General features: G+C 40.4%; 1 protein-coding gene across 1 annotated transcript in view; it reads right to left on the reverse strand.

Moving 5' to 3' along the window:
• The window catches only part of NPAS3 (neuronal PAS domain protein 3), an 869,596-nt gene that overhangs the window by 434,082 nt on the left and 411,257 nt on the right, over positions 1 to 24,257 (reverse strand). The window contains 1 exon segment of the mRNA XM_023751473.1: positions 7,069 to 7,151. Within this exon segment, the coding sequence (XP_023607241.1) occupies positions 7,069 to 7,151 (83 nt within the window).

The raw sequence follows: 24,257 nt of genomic DNA on the forward strand, positions 1-24,257 counted from the left end.
GTGATGGCCATACCTATGTCTTCTACAAGAGTGTTGTTCTACTAGTAAATGATCTTGCAAAAACAGAGTTCCCTGGGGAAGACAGGCAGTAAGCAACCATTCTGCCCAGCCCTCTCTGACCCACTCCCTCTCAGAGGACCACAGGTGCCATCACCTTGGAATGTCCTTGGCAGCTCCAGTTGGTCTTCCTCAAAGGGTCTGCCCCTGGGATTCTCTTCCTGTTCATCTTCAAAGGGCTCATCTTCAATTGCCGCCCCCAACTCTCTCAGCAATAATGCAGGCTCAGTTATATAGATAGAGGAGGGTTCATGCAATAGAGCCAAGCTCAAAACTAACATATGAATATCACACTTCTGTTATTATCTCTCTTTAGGGCATTTCTTATAGAATATTATTTTTATTCTCCCAAGACTTAGATTAAATATTTACACTCATATCATTTATTCACAACTATGTGAGTACTTATTATTCTGCTTATATTATCCAACATACAAAATTTTATTTAACATTCAAACCTAGTTATGGATAAAAATCACCCTTTAATCATTTTATAACTATTAATAGTTATCAGTAATTATATGTATTGCACAATGTCAGTAATTTATACAGTAGCTATCTGTAGTTCGCCACCATGTGCTCACAAGAATATAAACATTAACTTTAAAAATCTCCCACGTATAAGAGTTGATTTCCTTTGTTTTAATGCCTGTGAGGTGAGTAAAGCAGCATTACTATGGAGCATGTGAAAACAATAGGGCAATTTTATGTAACAATTATATAAGCATTATTTACAGAATGAAGAAAACTTAAACCCTCTGCCAAGGGCACGCGAGTAATTAAGGCACTCCATTCATAAACCTGCACCTAAGGGGAAGTCCTTCCACCAGTTAATTTTGAGTTACAAAGATATTTGTTACCATTTTGTGTTGCATTAACTTTGAGAACATAAAACATGAATATTCATTCTATCTGGTCTCTAAATTGGGCAAGTCAAAATAAATACCACTTATTTTATTTTCATATTAAGGATATTATGAAGTAGGAACAATAATGCCTTAAGAGAGCTTTCAAAGCAGGAACCAAAGTATGTGTTTAGTGATGTGTACTGTATTCAGAAAAGACTCCACCCAATGAACTAAAGTTCTGGTATTTTTACTTAGCTTGTCACAAAATGCACAACTGCCCATCTTGATTCCTTTCCCCTGATCCTCATCTAATTAATAAAAGTCACAGGAGACTGAAGTGAACTAAAATGCCCTGACTTGGGCCCAACACCTGTGCTTCACAGTCCTACAGTCAAGGCTGATGCCAGCTGAACCCTTCAGCTCTCCTACAGGGGATGCCTCTGCTGTGAAATTCATATATGAAACAGCTACAGGCTCACCGAGCTACACTAAGGGTCACAGTCAGTAGTAAAGTGTCCATGTAAGGGATGTGAATGGTAGCCCTAGCTTTGCCTGGTACACAGCCTGGGCAATGGCCTTGCCTACACACACTGTTACTGGACCATTAAATTAGAAGATAACTTCGCAACAGCTGATTTTTATGTTGATAGAATCACCATTAAGTTGTGTGTGTTTTTTCCCCTCTTAGTAGGAAAGAAGCAAATTTTTAAGGATCCAGTAAACTCACTAAATTGTCCCAAGAGAATATAGAGCTAATATGATATACATTGCAAAAACATTGCTGTCCACAAAATCAGTACCAAAAATTAAGGGGTTCATCTTCAATTGTCTCCCTCAACTCTCTACCAAGCATGTCAAACTCGCGGCCCCCCGGCTGCAAGTGTGATATGCTTGCAAGGGGTCCTTAACATGCTCTTCCATGACACATCACCGGGGGCACAGGCAGCAGGACAGCTGGCACTTGGTACCGAGAAGTCAGGCATTTCCCAGAGTTCCACTGGTATTCAGAACTGACCTCCACTTCACCTTCCAGATTCCATCAATTCTCTAATCCTGTTCACTCCAAATATAAATGATTTCCTTTCATTACCATTGCCTTTAAAAATGTCCCCATCACTCGTGGGAAGTATTATAATCTAGTATTTAGTATCCTGTATTCAAATTGAATTCTCACTTAACTAGCCTTGTGAGCTTGAGTCAGTTACTTAAATTTTCTAAGTTGTAGTTGACTTCCGTTTTAAGATGTGTGCAATCATAGCACCTATCTCATAGGTACCTATTGTTAGCATTTAATGATATAAGAGGAGAACTTAAACAATATATAGAATATCACACATACTAAAAATTCAATAGATTTTGCTAAAATCAACCCAAAATAGGCTCTTTCTAATTGAAACACACCTACCCACAAACACACAACACACAACACACAACACACACACACACACACAGAAATTCACCCTCATTAGGTATTTGCATTAGAAATGCAAATTTAGCCCTAACCCAGCGGTTCTCAACCTGTGGGTCGCGACCCCTTTGGTGGTCGAATGACCCTTTCACAGGGGTCACCTAAGACCATCCTGCATATCAGATATTTACATTACGATTCATAACAGTAGCAACATTACAGTTATGAAGTAGCAACAAAAATAATTTTATGGTTGGGTCACAACATGAGGAACTGTATTTAAAGGGCCAGAAGGTTGAGAACCACTGCCCTAACCGGTTTGGCTCAGTTGATAGAGCATCAGCCTGTGGACTGAAAGGTCCCAGGTTCGATTCCGGTCAAGGGCATGTACCTTGGTTGCGGGCACATTCCCAGTAGGAAGCGTGCAGGAGGCAGCTAGCTGATTGATGTTTCCAACTCTCTATCTCTCTCCCTTCCTCTCTGTAAAATAAAATATATTTTTAAAAAAGAAATGCAAATTAATACTTGAAATCTAGATGATCTTATTAACCAATGTCACCCCAATAAATTTAATAAGAAAGAGAATTTAAATAAACACACACAAGAAAAACATGCAAATTTATACATATGATAAAAATATTTAATGATAGGAAAGTGGTTAAATAAATTATGGAATGGAATGGTATATAACCATTAATAATATTGAAAGCTTATCCTTTCTTAATATAGACATGACCACAAGATATTGATTTTTGGAAAGCTGATTGCTAAAGAGCATACAATTGGTAATGATTGATCCCATGAACCTCAGCCATATACTCTAACAACATTAAAAACAAAAATTTCCCTTCACACTGTTTTCTTATCTCCCACCCTTCTTTTACCACAAATTCCAGACACCTGTATGTTTTATCACTCTTTAGGTTTGTCTTCTGCACCTAACAACCTCACTATAACTATTTCAATGGACAAAACCTATGACATCTCTTCAGTATGTATCTTACTAAAAGATTTAGCCTTAGCCACCTTGACATTATTAATGCTCCTTCCTTAAGCAAAGTAAAATCCCATGGTTTCCTCTTACCTTTCTGTCTACTCTTTCCTCATCTTCTACTTGCATCTTAAGTGATGATATACACTGGGGTTGCCTCTCCTCAACTGTCTTCTCTCATTGCTCCACATTATTTCCATGGGTCTACAACTCACTGCTTGATTTGAACTCTCACTCATCCCTACTAGTTTGATAGTGATTAGTAATTCCCAGCCCTCTTTTCAGTCCTAGACTTTATCTAGTGAGAATCAGACTAGGTTTCCAACTGTTTACATTTATCAAGTGGCTATTTAAGATAATATCCCATTTAAGTCCTCTCAGATAAGGGTATAGACAGCTGGTTACCAATCTAGAAAACCTGTGGTCATTAATTCCTGTCATCCCCTAGCCTTTCACATCTAATAATTCAATCTCAATTCCATACCTGACTCCATTCATAGAGACTCTATCTTGGAGAAAATCTTCATTTGGAATCTTGGACTATTGTAATAATTTCCTAAATGGTTTCTATATTAGCCTCTCACAACTCAAAGACTTTCTAGATACCATATTGTGATAACTAAGCTTTCTTCATGAGCTCATCAATGGGTAGAGCATCCTGGCTTGGTTTACTAGGCCTGTCACAATATGGCTCAGATAGCTTCTCCATCTTTATCTCTTAGGTGCTCCCCTGTGCATGTGAAGCAGCCATCAATTGAAACACCTTAACAGTTCCCAAACAAGATCTACTATTTCTTGTCCCCATGCCTTTGTGTTTGACATCTACTTTGATTAGAGTATTCTTCAATGTTCTCTACCTAAAGAACAACTTTGAGAAGTCTTCTTCGATGGTTTGTGGCAAACTCAGAGCCTCCCAGCTTTGTAGCCTCTTAGTACTTGACCAGTGTGATGCTTCTCACTTTATGAGGCCTACTGGCTCATCTTTTACCAAAGGATTGCAAGCTAGTTCAGCACAGCAAGCAGCCATGTGCCTACTACAGTGAATTCTGTATTATTACCAAGTATTTGTATATATATATATATATATAGTTAGTAATGATGGTAGACTGTGAGGTTAGAAACCATGTTGACCACATGGGTTTTTATCTGATATTTGCAAGTGAAGAAAGGATAGCATAAAGGGAAGAAAGAATTCATCCCATTTCCCCTGATTCAACCAGACTCAAACATGGACCCTCCTGAAGGAAATATGGAAACTATATTATCCTTACAGGATCATCTAGTGCAGTGATGGTGAACCTATGACACGCATGTCAGAGGTGACATGAACTCATTTTTTTGGTTGATTTTTCTTTGTTAAATGGCATTTAAATATATAAAATAAATATCAAAAATATAAATCTTTGTTTTACTATGGTTGCAAATATCAAAAAATTTCTATATGTGACACGGCACCAGAGTTAAGTTAGGGTTTTTCAAAATGCTGACACGCCGAGCTCAAAAGGTTCGCCATCACTGATCTAGTGCAACCATTCTTGGATGCCTTACTGTTGTGAAAGCATCCCTATCTATATTCTTAAATTCAAAGGCTTTGAACATATTCCAAATGTGGACAACACTATTTGCAAGTCTTTTTAAATGAAGATGATTTTTTCTCTCTTCAATTTTTACCCATTTCTCTTTTCCACACTCTGAAGCCACACAGAATATATACATTTCTGTTTTTAGAGGAGGCTTTCAAATACAGAGGATGTTAATGTCCCATTTAAGGTAAGTGTTTTCCAAACTAAACCTCACCAAGCCCTTTGCCGCTCCTCACGTAACATGATTTCTAGTTTACTAACTAGTCTGGTTATTTCACTCTAAGCAACACCTGGCTGCCTATGTTTGTCTTAAAATGGGTTGTCTGAGTCAGGTGTGACCAAGGTAAACAGCAGAAGAGCTCAGCAGCCTCATTCTCTAGACCCTCTACTCTCTCAATGAAGCCTAATGTTGAACTAGCATTTGGAGCCATTTTGTACCACACATTTACCTTAAGCTTATGTTCAATTCAACTCATAAGTTTTGTGTTTTAAATTAGTTTTAAATTCTTGCAGCTCCTAAGTCACCCTCTTTTGAGGACTTTGGACTCGAGTTCTAGAATGAATTCAGAGGGTAATAATCTGGAGCTGCTCTTTGAACCATTTCTTTCGTTGACTAAGTCAATGCACTGATCACTTTAGAATGTAAATAGGAGTCGTCCTGAATCACATTATAATACATGTGTATTATATCATGGCTTATGTAATACTTATAAAGGAAATTCTGAACAAAGTGTGTACAGGAAAGAGAGAGATAAAAATCTGAAGATCTGGAAAGCAAATTCCTTTCTATAGCCCTGAGACTAATCTACTGCAAAGGCAATTCAAAATTTATACGCATGATAGAATAGCATCTCCTAAGGTGTATTTTAAGAAACATCTGTTACATGGATTTTAAGATATATTAGTGGATAAATGAGAAACATCAGAATAAACAAAAATAAACAAGGTAAGTCTTTTTTAGGTCCTTAAATTTGGAAATGTAAACTGTGACATCTCAGTCCTAATAAAACATCCCATTTTCTCAAAAGGTTGTCAAAAATCACAAATCACTGGACTTCACCCTGAAGATTCTGATTTGGTGGGTCCAGAGGGAGGCCCAGGAATGTGTCCTTTGAACAAGTGTCTCGGGTGATGCTGAGGCTACTGCCCACGGAACCACTTCGAAGACCCACTAGGATTCAGTTATGGAGAATCTGCTGGAGACAGTTTTCTAGAGAACATGCTTTCAGGAATCATATGCTAAATTCAAGACTATGTTTGGCTCTCTACAAAATAAAATCACCACAGAAGTCATGTTTTTAACTCTGAATGAATAGGGATTTGGAGTTTACTTTTCTTTTTTAACTAAAAAAGTAGACCATAACCATCCCCCCTCCCCTCCTCCCCCAAATAAGTTGCCTAAATATCCCAAACGTATTTGCTTCTCTAATTCCATGTTCAAAATGTATCTTGTGTAGTTAAAGAAAGCTTTGGCTATGGCAACATCAACCTTGGAGGCAGAAACAGTGCAGAACAAGTACTCATGGATGTGTCGAATTGATGGCAAAGTCTTGAGGAAGGCATGAAACTGCTCTCAGACAAATATCTAACTGCAGGTCCGGTCCATCCAGTCACCCTCACATTTATCTGCCATGAAACTCATTACCAAAATTAAATTATTATCATTGTTTGTCTCCTTTCACTTAAAATATGCTTTAAGATTTCACCCTGAGAAAGTGTGTAATTTGGGGGAGAGACAGACATTAAGATTTGAAGCACTTATGAATGCAAACTCAAGCAAAAAACAACTGAAATTTGGCAACACATAAAAATGTCACATTGCTTTCACAAAAGTTTGCTCTGTCTAAGACAATATATAGCTCCAAAGACACATACATATATCCACTTACAAATGCAGCACACACACTATCATTCTGAGAACAGCCAGCTACTATACATTGAGCATCAACCAAATAGCGCAATTCATCTCAATTATTACAAATAATACTTGCCCTCCCTTTCTCATTAATATTCTCTCAAGGGATGGCTTTCTAAAAAGAAAAAAAAATGGACTCATAAGAATTTCAGAATTCCAACATCCAGCCACATACATAGTTGAAATTTAAAAAAATTAATAAAAGACTAAACATATGGAATTTTCTTAGTAAAATATAAGCAAGCTTCTTTTTGTCTTAGAGGTACCTGCAAAATGTGACTTCCCAAATGTGCTTCAAATACTTCAATGGCCAGTGCACTGGGGCTTCTCCTTCGTTGTGCACCTATAACTTAGAGAAAAAAAAAGGAAAGAAAAAAAGAAAAGAAAAAGGGAAAAAAAGAAACAGAGAGGAAGAAAAGAAAGAAAATAATTAAGTTGGAGCTCAGATTCATACCTTCAACTTAATTTTCTTTAATTATGTCACTAGTTACTATAACAATGACATCTCAGAGAAACACAGCCCAGTGTTAACTTGGCCCCGAGTTGCCTGAGCATAAGCAGAACCAAGGTTGAATTTCCAAGTCAGATAACAACAAACCACACCCAGACTTTTTTTAAAAAAAAGTTACCTTGGATGTTTTTCCCTATATTGAAGCAAAAACATGAATGCTCACATTCCATTAAGATAATTTAGTACTTTTTTTCTTAAAATTTAGGTATTTTTAAAATACACACATACTGCCCCCCCCAATAAAACCTAAACTTTTTATATTCTCTAGGCTAGAAAAAAAAATAAGCAGGATTTTTTTAAATGCTCTAATGCAACAACTTTATCATAATTTAATAAGTGCAACATGTTGGAGAAGAAACTCTCATTAATGACTGTTTACACTAGTGTTAAGTGTCTCGGGGTGGCTGGATTTTTCTGTTTACTGCACATTCGCATGTAACTATTCCTACAGGATCTTGGAGAAGCACAGGTGGCCTTGCACTCAGCATGTGTCCCACCAGCACAGGGACTGTGCTCTTGGGGGAATACTCCTGTTCTCCACTCACATGGTCAGTCCTGCTCTTCCTGGCGTGCCCCACATGTGTTGCCCACAGGCACCTGCACTCAAAGAGCCCCCTATCCTTAACAAAAGTGAGCTTGCTGCCAGGGATCTGTGGGATCCACAATTGAGGGTTTTCTTTATACATAATTTTTTGTATGGGCACACAATTTGATTTTAAGTCTGTTCTGGGTATCCTTATCTACAGTAATAAAATATAAAGATGCAAATTAACCGTACTTTCTCAACACTCATCAGCCAATCAGGAGTGAGTATGCAAATTAACCCAACAAAGATGGCAGGTTAATTTGCATGCGCAGGTGCCCAGCTGCTGGGGGCTGGGGGCGTTAAGCACCGCCCTAGCTGCTCTGGGCCTCTGGGCAGTGTGGGAAGGCGGAAAGGCGGCTCCAGTCAGAGCAAAGGTGGTGCCGGCAGCCAGGGGAAGGAAGGCCCATTCTTGCACAAATCTTCATGCATCAGGTGCCTCTAGTCTTTTATAATTTTTTAAGCAAAAAAATCTTTGTGGTTTACAGTAATTTATGAAAAAAATTCTGATCTTCTTATTTCCAACAAGTAAATTCCCCATGTCTTCCCTCTTTTCTTGAAAATTTTACTACAAACCTCTGCTCCCTCAAACTTAGACGCTATAATTTGAAAATACAATCCCCCCCACACACACACTCTTCTAAAACCCACTTCCAGCTAGTTACCAAATATTTTCAGCAAAATGCTCCTGGGATAATTGTGCTTCGTTTCAGTTACTAAGTCAGTCAGTTGCATCCATAGCTTAGTAGGAATTATAATATAAATGTACTTGTGATTATTGTGCTGTGCAAAAGCAGGCAGTTTACCCCTGCAAGTGTGAGTCAGTGTCTGAAAGACACTTTGAAAACTGCATGAGTGTTTAAGTATCAGTATTACTGGCAAGAAGAAGTAAAAGAGGCATTTTGTTTCAATGGCAAAATTTATAAAATATAATTGAAGAGTGATTATTATCTGAGAATATTCCAGCTGGCAGGGATCTTAGAGATCTCTATTTCGACTTCCTCATTTGCTTCAGGAAAACACACAACTAATCATCTTAAAACAGAAAGATCAGGTTGCTACCCTAAGGTTAATTTTTATTAGTATAGACACAAGACACAAGATTTTTAAAATTTAAATATTCAGATATACTTAATACATTACTTCTGTGCGTGTGTGTGTGTGTGTGTGTGTTTCTGATTAATTTCCTATTCTAACACGCACATTACTCCCTTCAAAACTCCTTTGGCATCTTTGATAATGCAGCTGTCTTGCTGAATACTGTTTTCAGTTTCTAGAGTGTTAATTGCACATTATGGTAGCTTGGTGTGAATGATCCCACATGAATAAAATCTGCAGTCTTTTCTTTTTTTAAAGATTTTCGGGGGAGGGAGTAACAGGGAGAGGGGGGAGTTGAAAAACTTCAAAAGTGTCCACTCTGTTTTTGAGGCAGTAATTGGAATCCAAAAAGCTCCATATTAATAGTTCATAATTTAGGAGCATTTCAGGACTTCCAATTACAAAATTCAAAATAAACCATCGCACCTCACAAAAGAAAATGGGCTGATTTTAGAGAAAGACTTTTCTACAAAGAACTGGATTAAGAGGCAGCCAGGAGAGCAACAGTCACAACCTATAGAAGACGCTAACACATCACAGGCAGCGTAAGGAGTGTGCACATTTCCTAGCAGCCCGAGAGGCATGTCCCAGTAGTGACAGAGGCAGCTGCGCTCACTTCCGAAGCACAGCTGACCTCAGTGCTGCTGCAGGGGGTATGCACACCCGCCACTAATGGCCTTTCTTTTCCTTCCTTTTCCCCACGTAGGACTCAGGCTGTTCTGTAAGTAAATGCTGCAAATGCATAAATATTTAGGGATTTTATTTAAGAAAATGTAGTCAACCTGGGGATCCCAAATGTCTTCCTCAGTCCTCAGGTCTTACATCCATGAGCCCTACCTGCATTGTTTTTCAACTCCTCTAGAAATCTGAGTGTGCATCCCAGCCTGATACACAGGTATCTTATAAATGGTTTCATGCTATTCTAGTCAATGGCATTTTTATGGCACTGGAATTTCTCGTGATTTATATGTTTTGCACTTATGCAGGTGATGTGGGGCTGTAATGACAGTTCCTAATTTTACAACCAACATAAATATGTTAAACAGGAGCCCATTATGTCCCTGGTAGAAGACCAGATCTGACTCCAGCATTATTGGTAACTGACTAGACATTAAAAATGTACTTCTTATCTTGTACTTTTTATCCTATCGCATTTGGCTTTTTGAGATCAAGACAATAATCTGACAACTCAGAAAGGGCGAAAATAAAGCTATTTTGTTTCCCCAAGTTACTATCATTGTGGCTCTATAGTACCATTAACGGATAAACAAAACTAAAGAGGCATTTTCCTTAGTAGGTCCATCATCCTCAGAAAATGAACACATGGCCTATGACGCTCTCTCAGGTCCTTGGGTTCTGGAAGTTCACAGTTACTGAAACCATTTGCTAGTCCAAACAGAATGCGCATTTATGCCTGCTGAATAGGTCACTGTTCCCTCTGACCGAATGATACATTTCATTTATTTGTTTGTCCAATTAAAATAATACTACTTTTTTGAAATGTAAAGGGCACTAACTAAATTAACCAAAAAGAACATACACAGGGCATTGCTAAGTAAATGGAATATGTAACCGCCTGTCTGTGAAGATTATGTCTCTACCTACTGATAGTGAGCTGTGAGAGTTTCAGAAGTTGAACAGCTTGTACAAACTATTAAAAGAAAAAAACAATCAAACTATAGTCATATAGTAATTCAACTTCAAACTCAATTCAGCATTTACTGAGTACCTAGTTGATATTTAAAATTGCTACTTACCATTATTTATTATAAAACAAAACAAAACAAAACAAAACAAAAATAGCCCAAAAGAAAATTTTAAGCCATGTAAAAGTAACCTGGGCCCAGCATATCATTATCAACAAATACCACAATATTATTTCATGTTTTGCGATGGTTAAAAAGAAAACACCTAGATGTTTAGAATATTTTAAATAGAAGAGATATATAAAAGGAAGGATTCTTAAAAATCAACTAAAGAAACGCAGCTGTCTCAGAAATCTCAAATGATCTGATGAATCATTAGGGCAGTGCCTTGGCCTTTCTCCCACAGAAAAAGTGGAAGCCACAGAAGGAAACCACACCTAAACATGTATGTGAAAAATTAGTTTTGTCCCTCAACAATGTTGGCCACAATCTAGACTCTTCTGCATAGTTAGGACTAGACTCTTCTGCATACTTAGGACTGGACTCTTCTGCATAGTTAGGACTGGACTCTTCTGCATAGTTAGGACTGGACTCTTCTGCATAGTTAGGACTGGACCCTTCTGCATAGTTAGGACTGGACTCTTCTGCATAGTTAGGACTGGACCCTTCTGCATAGCCTTGTGAGGCAGTCTTTGAGAATTAATTCAGGGCAGTGAAAGACAACCCCCCTTTTGGGAAACAGACCCCACCCCCCCAGGCGTACTCCTAACCAGTGCTGTCACCTTTGGGGAGGCACAAAAGCCAGGAAGGCTGAGGATTAGCGCTCAGTGGGAGTTTGACCTATTCAGCCAAAAGGTCAGCTTGCCACGGAAGAACCCATTACAAAACAGAAATAGGACAGCTCAGTGGACACACATAAATAATGAAAGGGGGAAAAGTCAGGAGCCCTGCTTGACTTGAGTCTTGTGCTGCCCTTTTCCTTCATAGCCCTCTCCACCCCCATTTCCAGAGGGCGGAGCTGCCCCAGCTCCTCACCAACACACTCACCAAGGGCAGGGAGAGAGAAAGGCGCTGTCATTTAAGGGACCTCTTGAAACAGATATTTAAAAGGGAAGCTGAGCATGACATTGTGAGGATTTCTAATAGACTATTTTATTAGGAAAAGTAGCCATTGGCAGATAGGGAAGACTGTTTTAGAGTTTTAGAGACTTTTTATTGTCCAGTCCCCCTCCATGGAGAACAACAACATGTCGGCATAGGCAAAAGTAGCCGTAAAGGTCTGCAGGTAGTATTTCAAGTGTATCCACCAGTGAAGAGGCGAGCTTCAGCCAGGATGGCTACCCTCCGAGTCTGTCAGCTGGGGAAAGGCTCTGTTCCCACAGGAAGCTTGTGGAAGGGAGCATGCTTAACAGAATCGCAGCCATCACTTCCTGGGTTTCAGCATTGGGCTAAGCAAAGTCAGGGGCTGGAAAGGAGTGGAGAATAGAATGCTTAATGAGTCTTTTCCAAAGAAAAGAAAAGTATTTCAATGAGCCTCCCTCACTGTTGGGCAAAGGAAGCTGGCGGGGGGGGGGGGGGTTCCCCAGGAACCTTAGAAGTTTATGAAGTATGTATATATGTATGTATGTATGTATGTATGTATGTATGTGGGGGGCGGTTCGTCCCTATAAAATAAAAGATATTTTAATTTCTTTCATTGACCATGGGACCAAATCTCCATTCTGAAACTTGTCCTCACAGCTCTGCTTATTGCCCCCAGTCACCTTTGCATCCTTTCCACCCTAAACTTCCCTGTTTGTGCACACCTTAGACCCCGCAGACGCCGGAGGCTGGGATGGAGATGAGACGCTGAAAAGCAAGTGCCAGGTACCAGCTTACCCACCACAGCAGCACCGTCACTGCAACTGTGCTGGTGCCAGCACAACCTGTGGTCTCCACTCAATGCATCACGTAAATATATGAAAACAAAAAATTGCCTTTTCAATGTACTTTTGGCAGGACTAGATTTTACCACTTAAAATGGAGGGTAAATGATGACCAGAGAAGAGACATAGGGACAAGCATTGTTCATCAAGCATTTGAATCCCTGATGACCAATAAATACAAAAAGGAAAAACCTCCTGTGTTCCGCAGGAGTACAATTCAGATTTATTTTAAAATGTATATTTAGTAGATTTTTTTAAAATCAAAAAATACATCTTCATAATTCATATTCCAGAACCCTTTGATACAGTGTATTACCAATTTAGACAGAAAGAGGTATTTAATCCAATAAAATAATTGAAACTCTCAGAAGTCTTTTGCTGATTCAAAAATTCTTCGATGCAACACATATTTAAATTTCTCCCACAATCTAAGTATGGATTGAATACATTAGGGAAAAGCATTAGGGATGGTATGACTGTGAAAGTATTAATACTTATAAATGAATTGCTGAATTTGGGGAAAAGAAACCATGTCTGCTTTTCTCCTATGGCTTCAACCAGTAAGAACTAAGAGGAGGACATACAACATTCAATAGATCTGTTTAGTCAAGGGCATGTTTATCAAGCTCTCAGCTTCCGAAGAACTAAATCATATTCATATGGCTTCTGAAAACTTTTTATAATTTCCTACATGAAAATGAGACTTGTCTAAAAGAGAAATAGCACCCAAACATTACTGTAATCGCCTTGACAACGTTTTTGTGTATATGGTGGGCAACACATTACAGGGACTTCTTTTTAGAACAAAGTTTCCATCTTAAGGACTCATTTGCTATAGAAGAAAAGGAGTGTCTAGCTATCGGAGCAGATATTTCTTCATCTGTAGCTGGGAAAAGAGGAAGAGATCCTCCCTGGGACAATCTGGTAGTTACTACAGAAACTATAATATGTCCCTCTGATGGACAACATATAGGAAGATTAACACCTTCTTCATGACAGAACCCAAACTTCCCCTGACAATGTGGTTCCTAAGGCAACGGGCTGAGCTGTTGTTTGGAGAGACAGCACCAGAGGAACGATGAAGCCCTGATAGTCAACAGCTCTGAGGATGGGAGCCTCAGGAAAATGCAGGCATGATGCACAGCCTGGGTGAAGGCTGGGGAGGGGTACCTCGGAGGGGGGTCCTTCAGAGACTCGAGGAGGTATTGGGAGGAGAGCAGCCATAGGACTAGACTACAGACTAGGGCAGTGATGGCGAACCTTTTGAGCTCGGCGTGTCAGCATTTTGAAAAACCCTAACATAACTCTGGTGCCGTGTCACATATAGAAATTTTTTGATATTTGCAACCATAGTAAAACAAAGACTTATATTTTTGATATTTATTTTATATATTTAAATGCCATTTAACACAGAAAAATCAACCAAAAAAATGAGTTCACGTGTCACCTCTGACACACGTGTCATAGGTTTGCCATCACTGGACTAAGGCATGTTTACTTTCCTGATACTTCAAACTAACTGTTACAAATATAAAGGAGACTTTCTTAAAATGGTAGGTATTAATTAGCACAATTTTAGTTTCTTAATCATTTCAAAATAAGAAAGCATATAAAAGAGGGCACTTTTGAAGGACTGAAGTCCAACAAGAATCCTGATTCTTTTGTCAATGTGTTTCTTGGCTTCATGGATTGCTTTAAGATACAAGGTTTAGATGAACAATTTAATTCCTTCTATACAGTGAATGAAATGAGGATTTCCTCTTTTTCTAAACAAAAGTAAATAAAAGGTAAGAAAACACAAACTGATCCTGATGAGCCCATTCTTGATTCCAGCGGAGTTATGTGTATGATGGATTGCATCCCCTCAGTCTGGGAAAGATGTACGAGTGAGGCAGTTATAAAGTGTCCATAGAAGGAAGAATCTAAATCTAGAAGAGGAGGATCTTTGAGTGGCAGAGTCTTGATTTGTATCTGACATGAACTCAGCAAGAAGATATAAACTAATTAATTCTGGTTTCAGGGCGACAGCACCAAACAATTGCATGGAGCCACACAATGAGGCAGGCACTCTGCTGGGGACTCGAAGCACAAAGATGACTGAGGTTGTCCGCTGAGTGAGGCCGCCCAGGGTTAGAAAGTTCAGCAGGCCAGGGAGCCATGCAGCAGACCCCGCCTGAGCCTCAGCCTGCACCTGTGTCTGATGTAGGAGGATGCTCTGCTCTCTCAGTACAGCCTGCTGGCCATGGTGTCAGCTGCTTCTTCATTTGTTGTTGTTGTTCTTATTAAAAGTCCTCCTCTTCCAACAACCGCCTTCCTCTCCATCTGCTCTGTGTCTGTCAGGAAGGAATACTGCATGTTCTCGTGAATGACGTGCTTACTCCACAAAAAGACACCACATGCTCTTTGACCATAGCTCTCAAAGAGTAAAACAGAGAGAACACATCAAATTTGGGATTTGAATGTGGCACTAATTTTGCAAAGTTTAATACTTGTCCTTTGATTGATAGAAATGACCTCTGCATTAATATGCTGAAAATGTTTTGCAAAGTTTAAATTTTTAATGGGGGTTAGATTTGCTATGCTCCCTCAGTAAGGGCCAAAAAAAAAAGGATTATTATACTTTCATTTTGTAAACTGTCTTAAAAGCCTTTTCTTGAGTGCTGCCAGGCGGCTATCAGCCCTCTGATCCCAAAGCACACAGACTGTTCGGGGCATGACTCCGCCCAGTAGGAAGGGGGTGGAGACTATCATTGGATCAGTGCGGTGTCACTCAGGACTCCCTGATAAAAGGAAATGGCCCACATCTGTTATCTTGACTTTTTCCCCCAAGTATGATCCCAAAACTTCATGTTATAACATTTGTAACATCTGCTGCAAATACTGAAGTAAGTCAGGCACAACCTTATTACTTCCAGCCTAATGCTCCATCCATCCTCTGGGCTTTTCTAGGCCACTGATACGACAAGGGAGCCGATAAAGTTGGATGTGCAGGAAGCAGCTTATGTTTATGTGGGAGAGAGATATATTGCCCTCTCTCTTTTCTTTCTCCTGTTCACCCATTCATGTATTCAGACATACTCACTTCCTCTTTCTTTCTCCCTCCTCCCCCATCTGCTTTGGGGCCACATAAATGCGTTCATTAATTTTCTTTCTGCTGAAAGAACAGTCAACATAAACAGCTTTATGAAGCAGTGGGGTGTTGGCCCAAAGGATGCAATGCTCTGCTTGAAAAGTCACTCTGATAAGTTTCCAAAGCTCAACCATCTCAGACTATGGTATTACATTTATTCATCCAAAATTTAGTGAACCCATAAAATGAAAGGTATTAACCTCATTGCTCTGGGTGCTACAGAGGTAAGCCAGGCTCCCACTTCATTTCTAGATGCTTTTTTATGTCTGTAGGAGAAAGCTAAACATATCCATGAAAATATTTTCTGAGCCCTAACCGGTTTGGCGCAGTGGATAGAGCATCAGCTTGCGGACTCAAGGGTCCCAGGTTCCATTCCGGTCAAGGGCATATACCTTGGTTGCGGGCACATCCCCAGTAGGGAGTGTGCAGGAGGCAGCTGATCGATGTTTCTCTCTCATTGATGTTTCTAACTCTCTATCTCTCTCCCTTCCTCTCCGTAAAAAATCAATAAAATATATTAAAAAAATAAAAATCATCATTCTCCCCTTTGGAAAAAAAATAAAACGTTAAAAAAAAAGAAATATTTTCTGAGTCTCTACACTGTGCTGGTCACTGTGTCAGAGGATATGACAGTGAAAAGGCACCATCCCAACTCTCCAGAGATCAGAGTCCAGTGGGGAGACTGACACCCAGCAAGTGAAGAAATGCAATGTATGTGCAACTCTCAACTCTCAAGGCAGGATGAGGGCAGAGAGAGTGGAGGCAGGAAAGACCTCAGAATAGCAGTACTGCTAGAACCGGGGAATGGGGAGTGAGGTCACACAGACAGTGAACCATGGTGGTCATGACCCTGGAATCCACTGGGGACATGAAGGTAAGGACAGGTGCACATTAACACAGCTACACTTGCAAGGCCCCAGCATCATCATGTTGCCCACTCCACCCTGCTTTTCCTTAAGCTGCATCACCAATGCATTGCCACACTCCTACCAATGCTTGCAAGGCTGCCTTCCTCCATGAACACGGCACCGTCTTGGTGCTTGATACCACAGCTTAACAGTTACTGATTATACCCAGGAGGACAGAGGTATAGGCTCTGTCTGAAAATCCTCATTTTGCAAGTTGATGTCCTGTGCAAATTCAACACCGCCACTTCCATCAAAGCCCCTGAAAGGCACAAATATGTCATAGCACCTAGCTTGGCATTGTGTAAGGCAGCTCAGTCACCCAACGGACTGCCACATCACCTCGGAGGTAGGAAGAAGACTATGGTGACTCCGGTTCTTTATTGCAGGACATCTGATTCCTTCCCAAGTCACTGCATGCCCTTTGTGTGCAAAGAGAGTTCAGTAGTAGGAGGCTCACTATTGGGGGGGCAGTTGTGCACAGAGAAAAGAATTAGGGTTCTAGAGGCAGAAGAACCAAGTTTTAAATCCTCCATTTATCTCTAATGAGCTGGGTGGTCTTAGACTCATTAGGATCTATGGACTTCAATTTCACATTCTATGAAGAGGGTCAATGTCTCCTAGAACTGTTGTGAGGACATGTGACATCTGCTCTGCTCTGATTTTCCTTCCCAAACCTATTCACATAGTGCCTCTTCTCCACTAGCAGGAGACCTTCATAAGCCAAAGGAATCATCTTGTGCGCTGCTGAAACCTTGGCCGGTAGACGAGGGCCCACATCACAGAAGTGCAATAAGTGTTGGAGAATAAGTGAACATTAGTGCACCCTGCTAGCCCACGGAGTGCTCAGCACACTGGCTCTCTCTTCCTTGTTATGGAAAGCAGAGGCTGGGCCAAAGATGACTTTTCTAAATCACTATCTTTATACCAGTTTTAATAGGAATTTCAGGACTACTTTTCCTAAATATTATAAATATTTAAGATTTATTTCCTAAAATATCAGGGATATTTTGCTGCTCTCCGTTGTCCCTAATTTCTGCCTTTCCTGCAGCATGATATGAAATCTAAGGTGTCACCACAAGCCCTGCAGGCCAACTGCAATCAGGGCCTCAAACCAGTGCAAACATTTCACACATATTTGGGCAACGAGCCAGCAATTCACTAAGTGTCAGCAACTGCCCACTGAATTTTCTTCTGAAGCATTCACTCAAGCCCTCTCCAGCAGTAACTGGCCTTCCTTTTAAGATGTTGTATGCCTCAGAGTATCCTGATTAGGTAAACATACAGAGCTACTACCACTGTAAACTACAATCAGGTCTTACAACCACCATCTTCCTTCTGATTTCATGTAAACAAAAGCCCATTCATGAGCATGGTACCTGGGTGGGGCTAGGTCTTGCTATACTAGCAGATCAAGGTCTTTAGCACCACTGCCATCTGCCAACTGGGGACCTACAGAGGCTGTGATATAGGCAGAATTAGAAACTAAATTAGAAAGATGAGCACTATTTGAAGAGTCAAGATTAGTAAATAGGCTGACAAGACTGTCAGGCCTAGAATTAAGAACACACAGGCATACAGGATGGGGCAAAAGCAGGTTTACAGTTTGAGTATGCGGAACACAGGGTTTATTCTTGTATTACTATTTATTTATCATTGCATTGTTTTCCATATGAACAACTGTAAATCTACTTGTGCCCTACCCTGTATACTCACACTCAGCCACCACCATCACTTCTGAAACGTATCAAGGAGAAAAAACAAACAAACAACAAACAAATTTCGAAGATCTATTACTTAGATTCAAGGTTCAGCTGAAGCCTCTCTCTATCAGGTTCTTAACATGTCTCTTTCTTTGAATAACAGCTGTTTAAGCAAACCATCTTCCTAAGAAAATGTTTAAACACAAAACTTTGTATACACACTTACAAAATGCAAAAGGCCTCTGAACCCCATCGGTAGAACTCAGGTTAAGAACTCTAGCTTTAGACAAGAGCCCAGCATCCACGTATATCCAGTTCCAGGCTGGCACTTAACGGGACTGAACAAATGATTCCTCGAATGAATGAGTGAGTAATCCAATGAATACTCGAATGAATGCAAGAGAGTCAGTCAAGAGAGAATACACAACTAAAGCAGACACTTGTATTCCATGTGGGGCTGCGAGACTGAAAGCAACCGCCAGCTAGTTGGTTTATTCACAAAAATTGCTTTGTGGAATTATACCCTGCTCCTCCCCTTCTAAATGCAGACGGAGAGAGGAAAGGGAAAAGAGATAATGAAGGTTTGCAAATGAAGTGGGTGCAACTGTGCAATCAATCAACATTTTCTGAAAAAGAATCTGCATCACTTGCCAAAAATCTGAACTGAATAACTGAACCAGCATTCTGATGAGAATGGACTTTGCCACTAGCCAGTCATTTTTTATTTGTCTTCCAGCTGTCTTGCTTCTCTTTTCCAGGAAGCCCCTGGTCTCTTCATTTTAGTGGGTTCAGGCATGGGAATTAATTTAACCAATGGTCAAATGCATGCTCCATGTTTATTCTTTTTATAAACCTTTACTGAGTTTTTACTAGTACTCTGTGCCATAACTATTATGCTAGTTAGAAGGGATACAACTCAGTCTTGCATCTAAATGATCCTACTATGTGCCCGGTACCCTTCTAATGATAGGCCATAGAAGACTGAACAAAACAGACATGCCTGCGTGGGGCTGACATTCCAGTGGAGTCAGACAACAACAACAATAATACACACACATCTAAATATAAAGAAAAAGAGGTGACAAGAATTTCTGTATACAACAGGAAAATCGGAGAGGATCTCTCCAACAATGTCTCTCAATAGAGATATGAATAAAGTAAAGTAGTGATGTGATGACCAGCTGAAGGGAAAAGAAAGTATAAAGGCCCTGAGATGGGAAAAACTTGTCAGGTTCAGAAAATGGCAAGGAGCCAGTATCTTCAGGGAAGCTACAGACTTGGGGGAGAGAAATATAATATTATTAAATAATTATTTACTAGTACTTGGAGGATCTCAGGAAAGGAAGCATCTAAGTCTGGTGACATTTAAAGATGTAAGAGAGAAGAGGGTTTGGGGCTAGAAATGAGTAGTAATTTTCCAGGCAAACAAGCCAGAGTTTGGAGGGGGTGCGGGGAGTGGTTGGGGCAGAGAGAAGACCATACACAATTGCACAAGCCAGCAACACATGCAAGTTCCACATGCAGAGGAAGAAATGTCAGAGGACACCCACAGGCTAAGTCACAAAAGGCCTCACAACCACTGCTAAGGAGTTCATTTTACACACAGTGACTGAGATCCATTTGAAGGTCTGAGCAGGGGAGGGGCATGAGCATGTGTGTTATCAGCAGGGCAGTGGTGCACAGAGTAGAACTGCGCTTGGAGAGAAAAGATGAAAACATGGCCATTGCATAGTCTCAGCAAGAAATGATGATGAGTTAATCTGAGTAAATAAGTTACACTGTAGAGAGGAGTTTGGTTTTAAAGGTATTTAGGATGTAGGATTGAGAGTTTCGTGACTGCCTTTTACGGGAAAATAAAGAGTCAAGTATGAATTCCGTGTGTTTGTATAGATGGTTCAGCCATCCCCTGCATTAAGACACTTAGAAGGGAATAGAGAGTCGGGGGAAGGTGGGGTCCTGAACTGAAGGTGGCTTTAGGAGAGACCCATTGAGATGAGGACTTGGCTGCAAGTCATTATCACACAAGTGGGTAAAGAAGCCATGGGAGGGCAGGACGAGGGTGGCGGGGGCCTGCCATGGGAACCCCTGCTTTTAGAGAGTAAGGGAGCCAGCAAAGAGCCTGACAATAAAAAGCCAGAGGGGCAGGACTTTAATAAAGAGGCAATGGCATCCTACAAAGAGGAAGAGCAGTACATTTGAAGGAGAGATTCATCAACTACGTCAGATGTCATGGGAGAGCAATGAAGACCTTAGGTGGGCACTACTGTCAATTGTGGAATAAACGAGAGGTGAGGACCATGAGTTACATGCTTGAAACTCCTTTACTAGAAATGTGGAGGTGAAAGAGAGAGGAATAAGAAGGAAATCTGGGCAAGGAAGAGAAGTGGGGAAAAACCCAGAGTAATTAAATACAATTTTATATTCCTCACCCCAGGATATTTTCATTGACTTCAGGATGTTCATACCCTGAGAGGAAAAAGCAAGCAATAGCCATCTATAATAATAAAAGTGTAATATGCTAATTAGACCGGACAGCCCGAGTCCCAGGTGCCGGAGGAAGATGGTACTGGCAGCCAGGGGAAGGAAGCTGTTGTAGAATTTCGTGCATCGGGATTCCAGTGAGGTATAAAAAGACGAAAAACCATTAAAAGAAGATACAGAATTGTCCAGACTTTAGGTAAAGCTGACAAATAGGTAACACACATTTTTTTTAAATTTAATATTTTACTATGACCTGAATTTACAAAGATGATACTCCAGGGTGTGGTGGCTGATCCAGCTATTAGAATCTCAATTTCAGAACAAGTTCTTCTAAATGATGGTAAAAAAACATAAATATCTATGATCCACAATCAGAAGTATATTTGTATAAAGAAAGCTGCCTAAATACATCTAAATGAAGCCATAGCTGTCCTCCTGAAACCCCCATCCTTTCTCCTCTACTGTCCAGTTGGTTCCAGTCTTTCTGTCCTTGTATTTCTTGCCATAGCAAAAATGTTTAAAACGTCATAAATAGAAGGGTTACCTGTAATCACTTCTGGAATTCACTTTACTCTTGGTTCACAAAAGCGATCAGTACCTCTTCCTTGCAACCAAGGTCTGTCAAATACCCATAGGAAAGTACTACAACAGACTGTTAACATACTCAGGTGGGAGCTACAAGAACAAGAGTAATGAGAGAAGAAGGAAATGCCTTTTATTTGTTGGAAAGAGTGACTGAGAGGGGAAAGAGGAACCTCATATTCCTCCTGCATTATTTAATGAACTTTTATTAAGCCAATGAAGAAAGAAGCCAAGAACTGCTCCAGGTGAAAGAAAATGAGGCCCTGTATCCAAGAAATATTTCTTACAGAAAGCAGTCACCTCTTCAGTAAGGTTGAATTTTCTAAGTGGCAAGAGAGAAAGACAATTTCCCCTGGAATTTAAAAAAATATTACTTCAGCTGACCTCATCTTCAGGACACAGAAGAACACATAACACACTCAGCTTCACTCCTGAACTAACTCCTCTTAGCTCTTTTCTCTTTTGTTCCCCTTGAAGAAAGCTCACTTCAGAGCCTGCAGAACCTGATGGTGATTCTATGGTCACTTATTTTCTGGCCAACTTCATTTTTATTCATTTATAGCCTTGCTGCAACCTTTTTTGTGTGTTCATAATTTATTTATTTATTTATTTATTTTTAAAATATATATTTTATTGATTTTTTTACAGAGAGGAAGGGAAAGGGAGAGGGATAGCAAGTTAGAAACATCGATGAGAGAGAAACATCGATCAGCTGCCTCTTGCATGCCCCCTACTGGGGATATGCCCACAACCCAGGTACATGCCCTTGATCGGAATCGAACCTGGGACCCTTGAGTCCGCAGGCCGACGCTCTATCCGCTGAGCCAAACCGGCTAGGGCTGTGTGTTCATAATTTAAAGCGTAGTTGAGAGTAAGAGTAAGCTCTAGATATTGTCTCCAGAAGTTTATTTGCCTCATATACCGACTTTGCTTTTTTTAGGAAGAACTTCTTCCATACTCCGTACCTCAACAAAATCTAGCTCTGTCCTCTGCTATTCTCTTCCAAGGATCTAAACATTTTCATCCATCTAAGTCTATAAGTATTTAGGAGCACTTAACTAGATGGAGAGGCAGCTGCATTTGAGTATGAGAAAACATAACTCTTAGAGACATAAACTTTTTATTTCTCATCTTAGCTCTGCCATTTCCCATCTAGTGAACAAGGGTAGGACACTTGACATCTGGGTCTTGGTATCCCCACCTGTAGAGTGAGGTCCGTTGTCCTACGAGCTGTGTCAAGGGCTAAATACCAATGTGTGAGACAGTTTCCTAACACATACCCACTTCAGCATGCTGTTTAGGGATTAAATGAGATAATGTATGTAAAGTGTCTAGCATGGTATTTGACACATATGAGGTGTTCACTAAATGTTAGTTCCCTTGTTCTTCCTTGTAGCATCACCTACTACAACAGGGGTAGCAACTCAATAGAGGTTAGCTCCATTTTTTTGCCAGGAGGGATAAACAGTAGAAGAAACCCAATTGACCAACAGCTCCTCCCCTCTATTCTTTGGTCCTGATTGGCCCTGTCATGTTTGTTGTCAGACCATCTGGCAGTGGTGGTGGTGCGCCGTGGCTGTGTGTATCTGACTATTGGTCACTGAATACCCCCAAAGGGCACGGCAGACTGCCGACTGACCTCGGTAACAGCCTGCTGCAACCTTCCCTGTTTACACGTGTAAGAGCTAAAAAGAAAAGGAGACCGATTTTGGATTTTTTAAAACTACATTTTGACCAGAGGCTTTTGACAAAGCCTCCATATATATCCGTCACACAGGGAACTTGGCAAGTTGTAGAGAGTCTATTATAGGGGGAGTAAGGTTCATGAATTTCAAGCTTGGAGGGCTCTAATTACCTCATGCTCAAACTTTAACTACAAAACTCAGATAAATCGCTGCACTAAAACCATGGACGATCCTCTACCTGATTTGTGCCAGTGTCTCTACAGCGCAGTGAGGCCGATCCCAGAGGTGTTTTCACATAAATCCTGAGGGGACTCGGCTGGACCCTTCTCTATGAGCATGCCCCGAACACCTGGGTGTTTTGGTAAAGCTACTTGGTCAACTAGTCAATCTGAAATTTTGTTAGCCACAAAGCATTACAGCAGTCAGACACAAGTCCCCAAATACAGGGAACTCATGTTGTCTTCAGCGTCCATTAGCCAGGTGCCAGCAGTCATCTGTTTCAGTCCCTGGCAGGAAGTGGCAACATTAAACGAAATGGCTAATAGTTACTGGCTGTCTCTTCAGTATTTTTGTTTGTAGAGGTGTGAGCCCCTCTTGAGCCAGTCTGTGTACACCCAGGAGTGGCTACGACATTTATTGTAGTGCAGTGTATGATTTGGATTAAAAAACAAAACCAAACAAGGAAAGGGCCCGTGTATATAAACCATGACACAAAACAGCGAAGGCTGAGCTTATGGAATTTACTGAATATTGAGGCAGAGGAAAATGGAGTAAATAAGCACCAGTCCCAACTATGCACAGCATTCATATTTTATCAAAGAGGCACTGAGGAGAAATGTGGATTCCCCTCTGCCTGGCCTCACACTCTCCATGGCTATTTATCTAGTTACAAACTTTTATAGATGTGAAATATTTTAAGAAGTCCTTTAGAAATGGCCCGGGGTAATTTCAAACTTAACAGACCCTGTCCCACCAGAAGTCATTACAGTGAATTTTATAACAAAGTACCCTCTACTTAATTTTCAGAGCCTGGCCAAGCGTACTAGAAATACAGCTGCATTAAGTGCAATTAATGGTACAATAAAAGCAGTGGAGGGCTGTTTAACACCCAAGAATCAGCAGTAGACACAGGCACCATGTTCTCCAACAGCCAGTGATGTATCAAAGAGCCTGGAGTGTGAGTTTTCTGTATCAAGGGGCAAATGT

Source organism: Myotis lucifugus, unplaced genomic scaffold, assembly GCF_000147115.1.
Source record: "Myotis lucifugus unplaced genomic scaffold, Myoluc2.0 scaffold_22, whole genome shotgun sequence".
In the NCBI taxonomy this organism is placed as follows: domain Eukaryota; kingdom Metazoa; phylum Chordata; class Mammalia; order Chiroptera; family Vespertilionidae; genus Myotis; species Myotis lucifugus.